Below are 19,106 nucleotides of genomic sequence, written 5' to 3' on the forward strand. Positions count from 1 at the left end.
TCCAATGTCAGTATTGTATTTTCATGGCATGTTATTATGTCACTGGTTTGAATAATACAAACGCTTATATCGAATACTTTCCCATATAGCCACAGACCAGAAGCTGAAGCGTTCACTCGTCACGTAGGTTCAATTCATTTGTAGGAAGCCCATTTGAGATGAAATCAATCACTCTGTCTTATTCCGTTAGTCGTGAGTTCGAATCCCTGATTAAAAGTCGAAACCCTGCGTTACTTTCAGAGTTCATCACACATTAAACACTGACTGAAGTGACATCACACATTAACTACCCAAACAACGCTTGATATCACTTTCACTCACTCACTCACTCTTCTCCTGTCTTCAGCGTTTCAAGGACATGTACTGCGGTGACCCGAAAAACAGGGAGAACCCCGTTGACCGAGTCCAGTGTGCCGAGGTGGATGCACTTAAGCCAGAGGACATCAAGTGTACATAAGGATGACCCACAATCACCTGCAAGGGACCTGTCATTTAATGCTTGAAAAAGATTATTATGCTCTAGACCGTTGAAAAAAAGAAACTGACACCAAAAATGCCTCTTTGCCACGTTTAGTTAAAAACATATCTGGAGTTGCAGTTGTTGCTGAAACATATCCAGTTTCCCTCCAAAATCCCAGCAGATTATCGGAAACTAATGTAGACACGTCAATAAAGCTGTTGGTAATAACAATATTTTTGTACTCCCTGGGGAAGCTGTCAGTGGTTACCATCATCGCCGGGTGAGTGAGGGGCGGTGGGGTAGCCTGGAGGTTAAGGCGTTCGATTGTCACACTGAAGGCCCGGGTTCGATTCCCCACATGAGTAAAATGTGTGAAGCCCATTTCCGGTGCCCCCACTGTGATATTGCTGGGATATTGATAAAAGCTGGGTAAAACCATATTTACTCACTTGAAGTGATTGATCATAATCCCTCAAACAAATGGACTGGACAAAACAGATTAAATGCAGATTCACACTCATGTACTCATACCACAAGGTGTTAAGACATCTGTATTTATTGATAACCTAAACATGCTAAAAGCGCAAGTCTCATGGGTAGGTACAACTTTGCAGAATTGGATAGATCAGAACATCGTTAATGCAAATGTCGTATTCAAACATCGAAAACTACATAAGGTCAATTTGCGCTTTAGCAATTTCAAAAACGAAAATACAGCGAGGGCAGACACTTTATACGTAGAGGCTCCATATATGGTTACTATTGCAGAAGATATCCTCAAAAATCACACCCACCAATCTCTCTGGTGTGTTCTGGCTGTAATGTAATAGAGGTAGGGTAGTCAAAGGAATTATCAAACAATAGTTATCATTACATCATAGCCACAATTCCTGCAGTTTGGCTAATATCACACTGAAAAATGCCAACAGACGTCCACTTCACTGTCACCATCCCAGCCAGTTGTGAGATAAACCGTACCTCGTGCAAAACCCTGTGCACATGGCTGGAATCGTCATCTCTTTCCACCCACTACATCCACTAGATGCAGATTTATTGGGGAGGTCAGAGGGACTACTCCCTGTGGCAGTATTCTAAGAAACATAGTTAAAGGGAGATTGGCGGGATCTAGCATATAGTAATCCATGACAGCTTTTGAAAATACCTTGATACCTTGATAAAATACCGTCATATGTGACATCTTAATTACGTCACTTCCGGTCTTATGACGTCGCCACTGATTCTTGTGACATCACTTCTGACAGATGACGTCACTTCCGTTTCTATGAGTGTTCTCCTTCCGACGTCACATCCTCCTACGGCGTCACCCCCGGTTGCTTTGACGTGAATTAAGTGTAAACTGTCGTCACTTCCGTAGAGCAGTGGATCACATCCAGAATAGATTGAACCCCAGTGTTTACCAAGATCTGTCCCGCCCTATGCCAACTTACTTTGTTTGGTGTCAAATCCTGGATTTCTCATCCCGGCCAATCACCTTCACTCCCTATAGAAAAAGGGCGAAAGGTTCCTGGGATACTATAGCATGGGCGGCCACCAAAGTCCACAAGCATACTATAGACCCCTAAATCTGGGTACATGTCACTCAAGTAGAAGTTGGTAAATGCATTTTGGGACCTCCACTGACAACTCGCTACAACTTGTTCTGAAGCTGATGGCCAAGAAGCTAGCGAAGTTCATAATGCTCTGACCTCATGAGCCATGATGTAGGCTTTTCAATAGTGAGTGAGTGAGTTGGGTTTTAACGCCCCTTTTAACAGTATTTCAGTTATACCGCGGCGTGTCAGCTTAATGTGGGAGGAAAGCCCGAAGTGATGCAGGTCTCAGACATTTACCACTTCGGTGAAACCCACGAGCACGGGTATGATGATGACATCGGGGCCAACCGGGATTCGAACCCACAATCATAGGTTTCTGGCGTGTCCAATGGACGCAACTCTGCACAGCGAATCGCGGCGCCTTAGACGACTGGGCAACCCGTGCCCCCTGCTTTTCAATACCATTGCTATAATTACAAATACTTGATTTAGGTACTCAAGTTAATCGATAGTGTACCCTATTATTATGTACGAAAAACATTACACATATCAGGATATTCTGCACGTACTGGCAAGAATGCAAAGAAGTTTACACGTGGGTTTAATATAGGTAATTCCATTTGGGTAATGTAAAGGCGAAGAAGTACACAGGTTGTTTTAACTGATACCGCTTTGGTATGAAGAACATCTCCTGGGTGAAGGGTGAGTGAGTGAGTAATGTTTCACTCCACTTTAGCAAGAACTCTGCAATATCATGATGGGGATGGCGTGAAGCTGTCAGAAATAGGTTTGACACATTGTAACCATGTAAGTAATCTAACCAGAATCTTCCACGAGAACCACGCTTTAACAAGTATACAGCCCCACCAGCCATTTGTGTAAGTGTCATGGACATAACTGAAAATGTACCAAGAATCTCAGACAGTGGATGACCGATAAGAGATCGATGCTAACGTAAATAAATCAGGGGCAATGATACACCTCCAGCCAATCCCATCACCACCTGTTCGTCGACCCATCTCAAAGTGTCAAACATCTTGGCGTTTACCTTAATACCTCAATCACGGGTTTGGAGCTGACAAAACAAGCATCACAATCAACTCTAGTGACATGAATTGATATTAAATACCAGTAATCATTGTAAGAATGGTTTCCAGCGCCACAAGTATTCACTTACACATTGGGCGCAAAACAAATGGGCACCCGGATGCGTTTTTTTAAAGCTCGTGTCGTACCCTCGGATACTCAGTGCATTAAAGTAAAGTTGTGTATGCACAATCACACAACCAGGGAACAAGTGTATGGGTTACCCGACGAGTGTGTCACATAGCTAAGAATAGTATCTTGCCGGATCAGTAGGTATTTTTTATAAATGAATTCTTTTCATCTCAATTTCGAATTTAAGAAAAACTGTTGCTTTTTCACGTGTAAAATAGCAGTATGTGGATTTGTCAATTATTATGTAATTACTTTAAAATATACTTTGTGATGACAATGAGTGATAAATAGAGAAATAAAAATATATAACTATATTAACTAATCTGGAAATATAGAGAAAATCTTTTGAAAGAGAATCAGGGGCCGATTAGATGTAAGTCCCTGCTGGACAAATTAGAGTTGCTTCAACCACCCTGCTTTCAACAACACGTCCCAAGTATTTGCATTGGTGAAAGTACCGTTACAGTACCGTTCACGTGACTGCCAGGTGTGTATATCACGCACCTGCCCTGCGTGCAATGCAAACTACATGTACCTGTCAAACAGTGGGATTGCCTCCAGCATGCATGTCGTCGACTGTTCTCTGCGGACACGTGTGTCTACCAACAAATAAATATATTAATTTGTGAATGAAATCTCGGTGTTGCATTTTTAACTGAACACAAAGACCTCCTCTCTGTTTGAAAGCTATAAAGTATTTTAAACTGATTGTTATGAACTCACATAAAATCTATTTTTTATTCAATTGCTTCTTTTTGCCCACTTACTGCATCTTGTCCGACGTTTAGTCGAGACCGTCTAAACAAGACCGTCTAAACCTTCACGGATGCTCGTTATGCATGTTATCCCTAGTAACCTTTAATCCCAAATGTACTTGACACACAGGCGAGGCCCAGAAGTAAACAATGTGTTTATCACATGCAGTACTACACTTGTTTATGATATTTCGATAACTGCCTGAAGGCGGGCGGGTGTGGTTAAGGTTGGGCTGCTATTGTTGTTGTTTGCGATTTCACATACACAGAAGGATATGTTTGTGAGTTTAACCTCGACAATGAGGGTCACCGTGACCCTAACCGTCAATGTATACCCTTATATACCCGTCAACAGACAGAGTACTGTTAAACTTGTGTCAATAGACGTACCCGTTGAAGGTTAAATAATATATCGCTTACTGTTTGCTACGCTGGGTATATTTCAACCTACGTCGTGTCATTAGCTCTACGTCCTCCGCCGTGATATTGCTGGAATATTGCTTAAAGCGGCGTAAAACCATACTCACTCACTCATCGGCTCTACGGGGTGGCGCGTAGCCTAGCGGTTAAAGAATTTATTCGTCACACCAAAGTCCCTGTTTCGAATTCCAAAACGGGTACAATGTGTGAAGCCCATTTTTGGTGTCCTCCGCCGTGATAATGCTGGAATATTGCTAAAAGCGGCGTAAAACCAGCCACTCACTCACTCTCCCTTAGCTCATTGTCTCTGTGGAATTTGGTAGTGGAAAGTGACCAACAGTAGTCTCTTGTTCTGACCGAAGCGGTTTCAACCCTCATTGCCATCCAGCTAGGCGCGTTTACCCCTGTTTGAGTTCAGGTGAAGTAAAATGGGGTTTAACGTCCGGCTCAAGATTATTTCATGTGGGCGGCGTGCGTGCGTGCGTGCTTGCATGTATGTATGTTTGAATGATAAATTTAAATAATAAAAAATAGTGTTTCCATGTGCTATTTTCATTTCCTATTGGCCTGTGACCTAGGACTTTATGAATAAGCTACCACTAGCCAACACAACGTTTCAGGATATACTCACACGAGTTAACTCCCTTGAACATAAGAAACATATAAGGTCTGTGTTATTGTAAAAGGCGTTCTATTTTTTAACAAAATTGATTTAAAATCTGCACTCAAATCATAACACATGCTCCCTATGTCTATTCTTCATATCTAAAGGAATGTGGGTATTTTAAATTACGTTCACACTTTAAAAAACCTATGATTGTGGGTTCGAATCCCGGTTCGCCCCGATTATGTTTCTAGGTTTGTCAGCATCATACCCGTGCTCGAGGGTTTCACCGAAGTAGTAAACGTCTGAGACCTGCATCACTTCGGGCTTTCCTCCCACATTAAGCTGATAGTGTGCCTTGTTATTATTAAGTATCAAAACATTTACACATATCGTATAACCTTGCACCTACTGGAAAGAATGCATATAGGATTACACATTGGGTTGATGGCGGTTATTCCCTGTGAGTATTGTAAAGGCGATGAAGTACACAGGTTGTTTCAACTGATACCGCTTTAGGATGATAGTGGGTGAGTGAGTTGAGTTTAACGCCGCTTTTAACAGTATTCCAGTTACATCACGGCGTGTCAGCTTTATGTGGGAGGAAAGCCCGTCTCAGACGTTTACTACTTCGGTGAAACCCACGAGCACGGGTATGGTGCTGACAAACCTAGAAACATAATCGGGGCAAACCGGGATTCGAACCCACAATCATAGGTTTCTGGCGTGCCCAAGGGACGCAACTCTGCACAGCGAATCGCGGCGCCGTGCCCCCCTTTGGGATGATAACAAGAACATCGCCTGAGCGAAGAGTGAGTGAGTAATGTTTTACTCCGCTTTCAACAATATTCCTATATCAAGTCTTTGAAAGGCCTTTAGAAGTGATACACACAAGGAAAAGACTTTATGGATGTCAACTTCTTTATTATGGGGAACACAACGTTCGGAGTATAAGCTTACTCCTTCATATATGCCCACTCACTAATTCACCTGATGAAGGAGTAAGCATATACTTCGAAAGGTTGTGTTCCTAATAATAAAGAAGTTGACATCCATAAAATTTAATACTCTTCCTTAATAGTCCTGCAATATCATGATGGGGATGGCGTGGAGCTGTCGGAAATGGGTTTGACCCTTTGCAACCATGTAAGTAATCGAACCAGAATCTCCGACGACAGCCACGCTTTAACAAGTATACTACCCCATCAGCCGTCATTTGTGTCATGGACATAACTTTTATTGTGATTTATTTTTAATTGAAATGTGTTAAAATAAAGGGACCATTTCAAAACAATAACATGGCGGATATCAAACTTTCTGAAACGTTCAAGTACTTCACGGAGTTGCTTATAATTTATTCACCTTGTTTAAATAAGATGTGACGCGAAAGTATACATTTAATGATTTGTGTTTCCTAAGTTCAGAACAGTGAATAAGCGAGAAGGGTTTAAGGCCGCTTTTGAACAGTTTTCTGTCATATCACGGTGTGCCAGCTTGATCGGTGAGAGGAAGTTGAAAGTGATGCAGGTTCAAGGCCACGAGCACAACATCGTGTCGATAAACCTAAAATTAGGGTTAATCTGGGAATCCAACCCACTGTCATAGGTTCCTTAAGGAACACACCTCTGGACAGCGAAATGCGGCGACTTTGACGACTGAGACTCCATGGCCACAATATACATCTAGGCAATGTGACAAGACAAAACAACAGATGAGTATGCATCACTTTATTAACACAGGATTACGTTTATCATCCTTGCGGTAACGGCCTCGCCCCTCCGTTGCCATGACAAACATGGTGGTTTAGGAGGACCACCCCCAGGACCATATGGGTGAGGGTTTCCTGTACTTGTAGACGATGTTCGTATACTTCAGCTGAGGAAACAGACAAAAAGTGAGCTTACAGTTTTACAAAATCCACTGATTCTCGTTTTCGTGTACTGATATAATATAACTGAGGATTTCCGGGTGAACTCAGTACACTTTCAGACATACAGTGTGCAGAACCGTTTATTTTTTAAGATGTGAACACTCCATCACTCCTTTCCCCTTTTCCATGGCACACACACACACACACACACACACACACACACACACACACACACACACACACACACACACACACACACACACACACACACACACGGACACACACATACATACGCACGCACGCACGCACGCACACACATACGCACACACACGCACGCGCACACACACGCACGCACGCACGCACGCACGCACACACACACACAAACACACACATACATATTAACCCAAGATTGCCACGCGTGAGGGAACGATTGTCCGATGCTGATGCACACATTCACAGCATGAAATAGATAGTTGTTATGTCAAATATGTTGTTTTCAGATGACGCTAAAATGAATAACCTTCCTTAAATTATTGATAATGTATATCGACTCGATACATGCACTGTAGAACCAAAGCAACACACACACGCACACGCCACGCACACGCACACGCACACGCACACGCACACGCACACACCTTTTGAAGCGAGGTAATAAACGTTTCTATGATATTCCCGAATTATACTCTAGCGGAGATCAGCATCGGAGTTGAGTAGAACCTTATGAAGACATGAGTCCGAGCTTATCTTAGTGATCAATGGATGTGGGATAGTAAATGCGGAGCAGTACAAAGCTACGATTTAGCAGCAAAGGTTAAATATTGCCGACACGTCATGAAATACCTCTGCTAGGTAGACCTTGTTTTCCAAATCTGCGAGAATGGCCATGCCGCCCCGGAAAGCTACACACACAGGCACTCGGCCATCACCTGCAGGCAAAAAACACTTCATCGACTGCTGACTTCTCATCATTGTGTTTGTTTCACTCCACCATATTCCATCTATATAGCGATGGTCAGTAAAAAAATTGAGTTTGGACCAGACAATCCAGTGGTTGAGGTCATGAGCATCGATCAACGCAACTTGGATACGATGACACGCATCAGCCATGTCAGCGAGCCTGACCACCAGATCCTGTGATGCTAAAGATCTAACCTGGATCTTAACGGGTGGACTTCTCATCAATCGTGCATTCAACATATGGCTTATTTGATTGCTGGGTGTTCGTGTCCACCTTTAGGCATTGGTTGTGTTATGTGTGTTTCTGGTTGAATTTTCCAGCGTAACTATGTCAAGGTATCGTATACAATTGATTCACTACCCACCATCCTCATCAATCGGGCTGAAGTCGCCCCGGTCTGCAGTGGAGAACCTGAGGTCACCGTTGACGTCCTCAATGTCGAAGAGGCGGCCTGCGACCGCCGTGCTGATTCCATACCGCTTCTTAAAAAACGTCACGAAGGTGCAACGGTCGACTCCAGCGGTCACTGCACACAAAAAAGAACATGCGAAATGTAGGAATTACGATCGGACAAAGCTTTAGCTATACAAGACAAAAACATTCGAAATGTATGTGCAACGGTCGACCAAAGTGTTAGTTGCTCAAGACAAAAAAATACGAAATGTATGCAGACCAAAATGGTTTTTTTCCTTGTTCTGGTTCATTGACACTTTTCATGTTGGCCAGCGTATTCGTCAATCGCTTCGTTCTAATGTTCGCTCATACATTTACCTAAAACATTTCCTTCATTACCTGGCTTACAAATCCACCGACCCCACATTGTAGCAGATAATAAACGAGAAAACAAATGCCAACAGGTTTCAATGATACACATATCTTAAATAATCCGAAACGAGAACGGAGGTAAATCATGCATAGAAGTATTCCATCCAGGGCGTTATAAATGATTTGGGGCAATTTCCTATTTATTGAGAACACCGACCGTGCCGTTTTCAGAAAGAAAACCTTCGACAAACCAGTTAGTGCACGTAAGGCGAACAGCATAAAATATGAAGCGATTGAAGCGCTCTTAATTTCATTTCTACGAGGCCTTTGAAAGACTTATTATAATGTAAATTGACAAATTGAATGCATTTCAGTGGTCATGCAAATAACGTGTTATAATGTAACGTCACATTGGCGAAACGTCAGCCTGATAACATACATCAACAGAATACTCATAGCGTGGACAAAAAAGTAATGTCAATATCAAGATTTCATACAAAGCAAACTATGATCTGTGGTTATTCTGAGTGTGATATTATCCGTTTTTTATGTTCCATAGTATCAATATTTGAATATATTATGTTATCTAATACAGAAATATATTGATGAAGTGATTGATCGGTACTATATACATGTTCATACACCACAGATGAATAGCTCAGCCCTCATTGTAGCATGTTAGGTAAGTGAGTCGGTGTTTGTTTGTGTTTCAACATCATCTCATATTACGACGTGTGACAGTAATGTCATGCAGGTTGTATATGTGTGATTGGATTGAAACATATTAAATTCACAAAAAGTGAATAAGATTGGGTACAAGTTCTCCAACTAAGGAGAACTTCTCCCAGATAATTTGCACAATTGATTTACAATTTGTACTAAACAACAGAACAGAATAAAAGAAAAGAATAGGTCAGATAAGTGGACAGTGAGAAAATATAGTTTACGTAAATCTGTGCGTTACGTATATAACTCCGATGACAACCCCGCTATCTATAACAGGTACAGCTTCGCTAACGATCACAGGGACCAATAACGTACTTGTTTTCACAGTAACTCTAGTTTGTTCAATAATAATATTGTGCATTTCTTTCTAACAGATCATGTATATGCATTTTTTGGTCAGACATTAAGTTATCATTTATATCAACAACAATCGCCAACTTTACACGGAATAGCAAGTGCTAATTCAAAACTATTATCTAATCTGGTTCAAAATTCTGTATTGTTATGCTCTGGTCTATAAACATTGCATGATATGATTGATTTCTGAGGTAAAAATAAAATACTTGCAGCCATATTGACTCATCATATACATTTTCTATATTATGAAGCCTTCAGTAAGATAAGATTTTGTTTACATATATCATTACACTACCTCCAAACATGTTTCTCTCCTTTCTATTTGGTTCTTGAAAGTGTTCCCATATAAGATCATCGGATGTAACACTGTCATCTAAATGTGTCTCAGTGAGGCACACACCATTGAAACAAACAGTTCGCTCACATCAGTTAGCTTATGTCGCACGCTTCTGGTGTTTGCGTGAACTACATTTGTATATGCTTATCATTGTCAAAGGTTTGGTGGACATTGTTCAGGCTGCACGTCCCCAGTGAGACGAAATCGCAATAACAATACAATAGTTACATTGGTATTGTTCAACTTTGACTGTAACACACAAACAAATAGAAATACAAAGCATGCCTTAATTTTAACATGAAACATTTGACACATTTTACGGATTTCACATGTAATGCACTCAATGAGAGGAACACTATCTCGTATTTTGCCTGTATACCTGTACTTTTGTGTGTAGTATTAAATAATCCCGACAGCCACACGATGTTGAATTATACAATTACCTGCAAGGTGTCTTCAGCAACCCATACTTGCCGCAAACGTCGACTATATGCTTGTCGTAAAAGGCGACTAACGGGATCGGGTGGTCAGGCTCGATGACTTGGTTGATACATGTCATCGATCTCAATTGCGTGGGTCGATGCTCATGATGTCAATCACTGGATTGTCTGGTCCAGACTCCATTATTTTACAAACCGCCTTCATATAGCTGGAATATTGCTGAGTGCGGCGTTAAACAACAAACAAACAAATGTAGTTTAATATTAAAGATTAACGTAATTAGAGCTGTGTGGACATATGTTCGGGAACTGTGACGTTTCTGTGCAGTATAGCAGTATTGGGAATCTACTGACGGATATCGTATGTAATGTCTACAAGAAGGTTCTAGAGAGAACAAATATGCAGTGAAATATTAGAGTGAGCGAGTGAGTTTGGTTTTACGCCGCATTTGGCAATATTCAGCAATATCACGGCGGAGGACACAAAAAAAATGGGCTTCAAACATTGTACCCATGTCGGGAATCGAACCCGGGTATCCGGCGTGACGAGCTAAGGCTTTAACCACCAGGCTACCCAACCGCCCCGAAATATGAGAAAAGCTGAATAATTGAACACATGTGTGTAAAAAGTGATGTTCTGAGATGTTGAAAGATAAAGTGTGAGGTAAGGATATATACAAATAAATAACATAATATCAATAACGCTAACCACCGAAACATGAGATGTTATTGGTATGTGGACATACTGTCTCAACATATTCACACATGATGTCCATGTTTACCGCTCACATTAATATTATTACAAATGCATATATTGCTGACTCTTCATCAGGGTCAACGCGGAACGTAAACCAACGGTCGGCTGATCCTTGAACATCAAAGGGGCGCAACTCTGCACAAGACCGTTTGCAACGTGGGGATTGGAAATATTACGTATAACGCTTCTAGAGTAGCTCCAGGGGCTGCAATGTGTACCCACTGTACCGTCGGGTAACATGTCAAGCCATTGTTGCAAAACTAGTTGTTGTACATGGTCGTAATGTGATTCTGAAGAACCTTTGTATCAATAATAAAACAATTACTTACGGTTAAAAGCACTGTCGAAGGTGGCTGCAACAGTTGGGTTCCTCATTTCGACTGGAGTGACGTAGCCATCTTTGTTGGTGTCGTAAGCTTTCATGTCATCCAGAAATTGACGCGTGTCGATATCAGTCATGGAATTGCTGAAGAGCCTGCGAGAATACAGAATTATGGCGTCAAGCGTCACACTTGATAATGTTTATTACCTACACACATTAAACCACCCAACCTAGAAAAGTGAGTGAGTGAGTGAGTGAGTGAGTATGGTTTTACGCCGCTTTTAGCAACATTCCAGCAATATCACGGCGGGGGACACCAGAAATGGGCTTCACACATTGTACCCATGTCGGGAATCCCAGCCGGGTCTTCGGCGTGACGAGCGAACGCTTTAACCACCGATCGCCCCCAACCTAGAAAAGAACAAAACTACAACATATACAAGAAAAACGACTTGATGCAACCAAGCCTTAGTCTTGAGGCAAGACAACCCGTTGTTCTATGCTAAAACAACGTTTCTCAACGTTGCAGGATATTGCCACTCTTTCCAACAAATCCCCCTCAACGTGATTCGTCTACTGTGTATTGCGGGTACTGCAACTCAGCACTGCCAACATGAGGACCCGAGGACACAAAATGGTCCCAGCAGGTCATGCATGTGGTCAGAGACGACTCAAGAGGGGATCACGTGGCAAATTATCTGTTGACGTATCCTGAATGCTTTGATCGCTGCTCATGTTATCATCCACTGGCTTGTCTAGTCCTTATTCTATAATTTCAATTTCTCGATAGTATAGTTGTAGTATTGCTAACCATGTTCTTAATCATTAATTAATAAAGGGTTTATATAAATACGAGAAACCCTTTCCATAACCATAACATATATCTCCTGAAATCACAATCTATTGTACAATTGTACGACTACATCATAAGCATGCGTTTATAAATAACTATCACGTAGTGATGATACCAGGTGTTCGCGAAAAGGTGAGCGTGCACTACCCTACCGGTGGCACCCGTCACAAATACATGCACAGGTAAGTCAATTGTTTACCTGAACAAAATACGAAAAGACAAACCGTTTATAATAGTATTTTAGTTATGTATTTAGATGACTGTTGAAACGCCCAAAGGACGCAGGTCGTGAGCGATAACTACTTTGCTGAATTTCACCTGCACGGATGCGGTGCTGACAAACCAAGGATAATAACCGGATTATCTCCAGCGTATCCTGGTACGGGTAAGGAACCAAAACTTTGCCCATCCGGTTTTATTTCTATTGATAGCCACCTAAGGTAAAACTTCGCCAAAGCTAGTGCGCTATATTTAAATAGCATGACGTTATAAATGTACAATTACATCAACGAGAGACCGGAGCACGAGTGGCTCAGTTGCCTAAGTTACAGGACATAATTATCGTGGGTTCGAATCCCACATTCCTTCTAACTATCACCCATGGTTTGTCAACACCTTACAAGTGCACGCAGGTTTCTCGAGTGGTAAACGTCTAACACGTGGATCTCTTCGTTCCTTTCTCCCACAGCAGGCTGACACCCCGAAACGCTTATCAAGGCGTTGTGGTACATGTACTTACAAGCTGTGGTACTTATGAATGTACGACTACTTCAACGCAGGTCTAGACAAAGATTGAAATACTATATTTGTAGTTCCCACCAGCCTGCCCGTTGGCTTCGAAAGGAACCGCATTCTGTGTTCTTGTTCATGCTGAACCAGCTTCCCCAGGCAGATACAGATCCCACGAATAGGGCCAGACACAACAACGCTCTGAACATCATCTGTGTAGAGAGATGTGGATAGGTATACCAGAGCTCAGTTATTTACCACAAAAGCATGTTTATTTAGCATCACAGCACAACATGAAGGAAACACAAAACCTATATTTATATTAATTCTACCACACAAAAAAAACCGGAAATATTTATTAAATAATTTTGGTCATTTTGTTTTTGTCAACAAGCTAATTCTTATGATGATAATGTCGATGATATTGATAAATTAATTTAACAAATGATAATGAGTAATATACATACTAACATTAGTACACAACTTTCCCGAACATGCACAAAAATGTCTTTAACAATTTAATAAACAGAACATTCCAAATGAACACCATAAAAGTCAACCACATGACAACAAACATCAACAGCAAAACATTGGACATTCGGTATACTTCACACTCATTAGGATTTCAATGTTTTAAAACAAGTTGTATACTCAGCTACATTTCGACTATCGGGAATATAGTGGCTTACCTTCGTTCTCGACCCCTCTAGCGAGTCAGACCGGGTGGGTTTGTTTCTTGGAGCAAAACTTTGCTTTGTTTGTTGAGCCGTTAGTCATCAAAGCGGGGCTCCACACGGGAAGCACCCCCGCACGACAGGAAAGTAAGGGGCTGGGGTTTAATTGAATGTGACTGTGCGACCCTTACATTGTTGAAGAGAAGGGTTTTGCGCCGCATTTAGCAATATTTAAACCGTAGTGCACTGGGATTTAGACACGGGATAAAAACAATGTTAAAACTATTATGTATGTATGTATGTATGTATGTATGTTTGTATGTATGTATGTTTGTATGTATGTTTGTATGTATGTATGTATGTTTGTATGTATGTATGTATGTATGTATGTATGTATCTATGTATCTATGTGAGTGAGTGAGTGAGTATGGTTTTACGCCGCTTTTAGCAATATTCCAGCAACATCACGGCGGGGAACACCAGAAATGGGCTTCACACATTGTACCCATGTCGGGAATCGAACCCGGGTCTTCGGCGTGACGAACGAACGCTTTAACCACTAGGCTACCCGACCGCCCCTATGTATGTATGTATGTATGTATGTATGTATGTATGTATGTATGTATGTATGTATGTATGTATGTATGTATGTATGTATGTTTTTTTCTACTATTAAGAACCCTATCTGATTCAGCTGTTTAATGCCACTGACAGAATGTTATTAAACCTTTCATCATAACACATCTCCCACTGTTGATCTGAGGGAACGATATCGTGATCATAAAGACATGCTCAGCAAATACAGGCGCACTTATCGTGAAAACGCACACTATTCTTTGAAATAAAGTGTGAAGAAGCTTTTCTAAATACTGTCTCGTCATCTTAACCCTTGCAATGTGAACAGCGTTTTACCTGGTTATTCTGTTCGCTGTGAACACTTGGCCCGTCTTCCTTACTTCTCTAAAATGCAAGTCATTCAGAGCTCCAGAAGGTATGACTTGTCTTTCTGCCTACGTGAGTAGTTCATTACTTAACGTACTGCGAGTAAATATGACCTATAATAAAGTGTGTTTCTCATAAGAGACATGCGTGTATGTCGTGATGCACAGTCACGGTGCAGATTGGTACAGTTTGTGAACCCCATGCATGATGCATTCACTGAGTGCAGTCACAAAAACATAAAGACCGCCTCCGTGGTCTAGTGGTAGAGCGTCAGCCCGGAGAGCGGAAGGTCCGGGGTTCGACCCCCGGCCGCGTCATACCAAAAGACGTTAAAAGATGGTACTTGTTGTTACTGGTCTGTTGTTACAAGGACTGGTCGGCTCGGAGTCAGTATACTGTGTCTGAGTGGGGTATTCATGTTAAACTGCGGCATGGTATCTCAGTGAGCTAGCACTATAAATCGGCATCAGTCCGGACTAGTACAAGCAGCCACACAAACACATACACGTACATGCACGTCGCTATATAAGTGCAATAATCTTGGACGCGACGTTAAATCTAATTTCATCTCACCTCACAAAAACACAAATGTATATATAAAACACCAATGCAGTTATCATATTCACACCGGGTCGTACCAACACACGCGTTATTGAAACTAGACGATCACAAACACTGCAGTCTGATGCCCAATCGCGAAGTCATATGGACATGCACTTGCATGCGCATGCTCGCCACCTCGCAGACACAGTTGCAGTCATGCAAATACCCACGGATCAACGCAGACAAACATGCATTGGTCCTACACACAACTATGAGGTCATACAGACAACCATGCGGTCATACCGACAACTTTGTGGACAAACTGACAACCATGTGGTCATACAGGCAAGCATGTGGTCATACAGACAGATTAATGGTCATACAGACAACCATGTGGTCATACAGAGTGATTGTGTATGGTTTTACGCCGCTTTTAGCAATATTCCAGTGATATCATGGGGGACACCAGAAACCGTGTGGTCGTACAAACACACATGACAGTCATACAGATAGACATGCAGACAGCCATGCGGTCATACAGACAGCCATGCGTTCATAAAGACAGCTATGCAAGCATAGATGTAACAATGCAGGCATACAAACAGACATTAGGTCCTTCAGACAACCTTGCACTCATGCAAGAAACCATACGGTCATACAGACATGCAGTCATACAGTCAATCATGCATTTATACAGACAACCATGTGGTCATATAGACATGCAGTCATACAGTCAATCATGCATTTATACAGGCAACCATGTGGTCATATAGAGAAACATGCAGTCATGCAGTCAATCATGCATTTATACAGGCAACCATGTGGTCATATAGACATGCAGTCATACAGTCAATCATGCATTTATACAGGCAACCATGTGGTCATATAGAGAACATGCAGTCATGCAGGAAGCCATGCGGTCATACAGACATGCAGTCATACAGTCAATCATGCATTTATACAGGCAACCATGTGGTAATATAGAGAAACACGAGTCATGCAGTCAATCATGCATTTATACAGGCAACCATGTGGTCATATAGAGAAACTTGAGTCATGCAGGAAGCCATGTAGTCATACGGGAAACCATACAGTCACGCAGACAACCATGTCGTCATACAGACAGTCATGCGATCATACATACAGTTTTGTGGTCATACAGACAGTCATGCTATCATACAGGTAACCATGCAGTCATACAGAGAGCCATGCGGTCATACAGAGAGCCATGCTATCATACAGGTACCCATGCAGTCATACAGAGAGCCATGCGGTCATACAGAGAGCCATGCTATCATACAGGTAACCATGCAGTCACAACCATGTGGTCATACTGAGAGCCATATTTACGACATTTGCTGCCAACAAACAAAAATGTTCTATACCATCATCAATAACTGCAAAAAAATGGAGACTGCAAGAAACTATTGACATACAAAGAAAGAAGCCAGCCATTCACAGAGACCAATGCCAACTTAAAATTACAAAATATCATGTCTGTGTCATTTGAAATAATATTTTAAAAATGCTTCTTATCATCATGGTCATGAAAGATACACAATGCAATTCATTGTAAATAATTTCAATCGCAATAGTGAAATTTACACTGCTAAAAATCTTGTGGTAAAGAATGTAGAATGTGGTGAGATACACAATCAAAGTTTTACCAGGGATGGCTAATGATAATAATCATTTCTTTGAACATAAGGGGCGAAGCTAAAAAAATAACTCTCAACATGATAAATTAATAACCCAAATTAAAATGTTATCATGATGGGGAAAATGGGTGTGTCAGGACGAAAATGTAGATTCTACATTTGCTTTGTATTGTAAGAATTAGTAAGAGGAAGTTTCCTGGGGGACCCTTTTCAGAATGCGTTCTTATAACATAAACTACAAATTATAACGGAAAATGGGAATAAATATAGACCGCCATGTTGTCTGTAGATATGATTTGTAATCAATCTTAACAATCATCGGATGTGACCATGTAGACAGGATTTCATTTCTGTTCGTGTTTTTTAGAACTGCCCATTACATGACCATCATGAGTATCGGTGTGCTTGGGGATACCAACGTACACAGTTTATTATCAGAGAAAAATGACAGTGAATACTTGTGACTGCCATTTAGAAAAGATGTCTTTAGGAATTTGAATCGTTTCTTGCTCTGTGGGAAGTCACTCAACTTCAACATGGTCTTTAAAGAAAACTTTATTTCATTTGTCAAGTTTGTCCCCACTGAACGTGATGATGAACATGTTGATCGTTTCATATTCACTTTTGTGGTTAGATACATTTTAATGTTGGCATCTTGGAGACTACAGCAAGTCCAGTTTGTTAACCCCTTCATCCAACAGTGATTGCATATGATCTAGGGATGACAAGACTTTGATATTCGCGAGAGTCTTCCTCTCGTAAAATGAATTAATATACCATTAAAAAAAGAAACGCATAACCCGTATTTGCTGAGAAAATGTTGTATATTCAAACATGAATAACTTGGTAGGAAATGAACTTGAGTACATGAAACTTTACATCCGTTTAGGAGAGATCAATGTCTATACAATGATGTCCATAACTTAAGGTAAGGCATTAACAATATTCCTCAAACGTGAATGGAGTATAAATATCTGTTGTGCCCACCACGTGCACGAAAGACAGTTCTCACACGCCTTGCCATGGACTGGATGAGACCCTGGATAACGGCCCGGGGAATCCCCCGCCACTCCTCCTGCAGAAATGCAGCTAGTACCTTGAGAGTTTGGGGTTGATGTTGACGCTGACGGAGACGGCGATCAAGTTCATCCCACAGGTGCTCTATTGGGTTAAGATCCGGGGAACGGGACGGCCAGGGACATTGTTAGCAGCGAGAAAGGTCATTGTGACACGTGCCGTGTGGGGCCGGGCGTTGTCCTGCTGGAAAATCTCACGTTGGACGTCAATGGCTGGCAGGAGGTGTGGTAGCAGGATGGAGTCTCTGTAGCCTACAGCCGTCAGGTTTCCCTGGACGTGAAAAAGATCGGTACGATCAGTGTAGGATATTGCCGCCCACATCATCACACTCCCTCCACCAAATCTGTCCACTTGACGTACGCAGTTAGGGGCATAACGTTCATAAACACGTCTGTAGACCCGGTTCCTACCATCACGTCTCTGCAACAGGAATCTGGACTCATCGCTAAACCAAATGCGTCGCCAGTTGCGAAGGTTCCAGGCAGTCACGTTGTTACACCAACGGAGACGATGAGCACGATAGTGACGACGTAGCACGTTCCCGAAGTAGGGTCTCCTGGCTCTCAGTCCATATTCCGTACAGTCTGGCCTGATATCCTCCTAAGTCCTGGCACCCTGGCTGCAGTGCTCTCACCCGTAGCAGTACGGTCACGCAAATGGAGGACCCGGATGTAGCGATCCTGGGCTGGTGTGGTGACTCTAGGTCTTCCTGTACGGGGACGGTCATGTGTTGTGCCTGTTTGGTTGTAGCGAGTTGCAAGCCGTGATATTGTGCTTTGGCTAACATTCAGACGCCGGGCAACAGAGGATTGGGACTCTCCAGCCTGCAGTCTTCCAATGGCGATGTTCCTTGTGGCAGCATCAAGACGTGGCATGTTCATTTGGCTTGGAAACACCTTCTGAACGAATGCCTATTTCCGAAAGCAAGCTTGCTTTTTATTTCCAAACACTGCATGCTTTTCCTGCCTAATTTCAACGTGCAAGATGCCACTTGTTGCTTTGTGGCGATGCATTTCTTACTCATTCTCAAAAAACCATATCAAACTAAACATTTTCAAGCAAAATCGATTTGTTGCAAACGGAAG

General features: G+C 41.9%; 3 protein-coding genes across 6 annotated transcripts in view; 1 reads left to right on the forward strand and 2 right to left on the reverse strand.

Annotated features, from left to right (window-relative positions):
* LOC124149013 overlaps positions 1-19,106 on the forward strand; it is a 32,766-nt gene that overhangs the window by 7,420 nt on the left and 6,240 nt on the right. For 2 of the 3 annotated variants that reach the window (XM_048389573.1, XM_048389574.1), the window contains exon 6: positions 347-691. The exons of the other annotated variant lie outside the window; for it this stretch is intronic. In XM_048389573.1, the coding sequence (XP_048245530.1) occupies positions 347-457 (111 nt within the window). In that variant the 3' untranslated portion in view covers positions 458-691. Of the gene's footprint in view, positions 1-346; positions 692-19,106 lie in introns of those variants that run through there. 3 annotated transcript variants of the gene reach the window in all.
* Positions 6,723-14,856, reverse strand: LOC124149061. Of its 2 annotated transcripts, none has more exons than XM_046520411.2 (6): positions 14,714-14,856; positions 13,218-13,339; positions 11,553-11,698; positions 8,206-8,367; positions 7,724-7,809; positions 6,723-6,885 (listed from the first exon to the last, which is right to left on the reverse strand). In XM_046520411.2, the coding sequence occupies exons 2-6, from the start codon at positions 13,337-13,339 to the stop codon at positions 6,814-6,816; spliced, it is 588 nt and encodes a 195-aa protein (XP_046376367.2). In that variant the 5' UTR covers positions 14,714-14,856; the 3' UTR covers positions 6,723-6,813. The 2 variants fall into 2 exon arrangements, with proteins under 2 accessions (XP_046376367.2, XP_046376365.2); XM_046520409.2 differs by lacking the exon at positions 14,714-14,856 and adding an exon at positions 13,817-13,911.
* Positions 18,106-18,896, reverse strand: LOC125376897. The gene is made up of 2 exons (XM_048389319.1): positions 18,603-18,896; positions 18,106-18,441 (listed from the first exon to the last, which is right to left on the reverse strand). The coding sequence occupies exons 1-2, from the start codon at positions 18,894-18,896 to the stop codon at positions 18,106-18,108; spliced, it is 630 nt and encodes a 209-aa protein (XP_048245276.1).

The sequence above is a fragment of the Haliotis rufescens genome, unplaced genomic scaffold, assembly GCF_023055435.1.
Source record: "Haliotis rufescens isolate VD_foot unplaced genomic scaffold, xgHalRufe1.0.p SCAF_8, whole genome shotgun sequence".
NCBI lineage: Eukaryota > Metazoa > Mollusca > Gastropoda > Lepetellida > Haliotidae > Haliotis > Haliotis rufescens.

Excerpts from the sequence above, each read along its gene's own strand:
- LOC124149061 (XM_046520411.2), bottom strand. The coding sequence starts at position 13,339 with ATGATGTTCAGAGCGTTGTTGTGTCTGGCCCTATTCGTGGGATCTGTA. Across the intron at positions 11,699-13,217 it reads CGAAGCCAACGGGCAGGCTG|GCTCTTCAGCAATTCCATGA; the intron begins GTGGGAACTACA and ends GTATTCTCGCAG. Across the intron at positions 7,810-8,205 it reads CAGCCCGATTGATGAGGATG|GTGATGGCCGAGTGCCTGTG; the intron begins GTGGGTAGTGAA and ends TTTTGCCTGCAG.
- LOC125376897 (XM_048389319.1), bottom strand. The coding sequence starts at position 18,896 with ATGCCACGTCTTGATGCTGCCACAAGGAACATCGCCATTGGAAGACTG. Across the intron at positions 18,442-18,602 it reads GGAGGATATCAGGCCAGACT|AGACGTGATGGTAGGAACCG; the intron begins GTACGGAATATG and ends TTCCTGTTGCAG.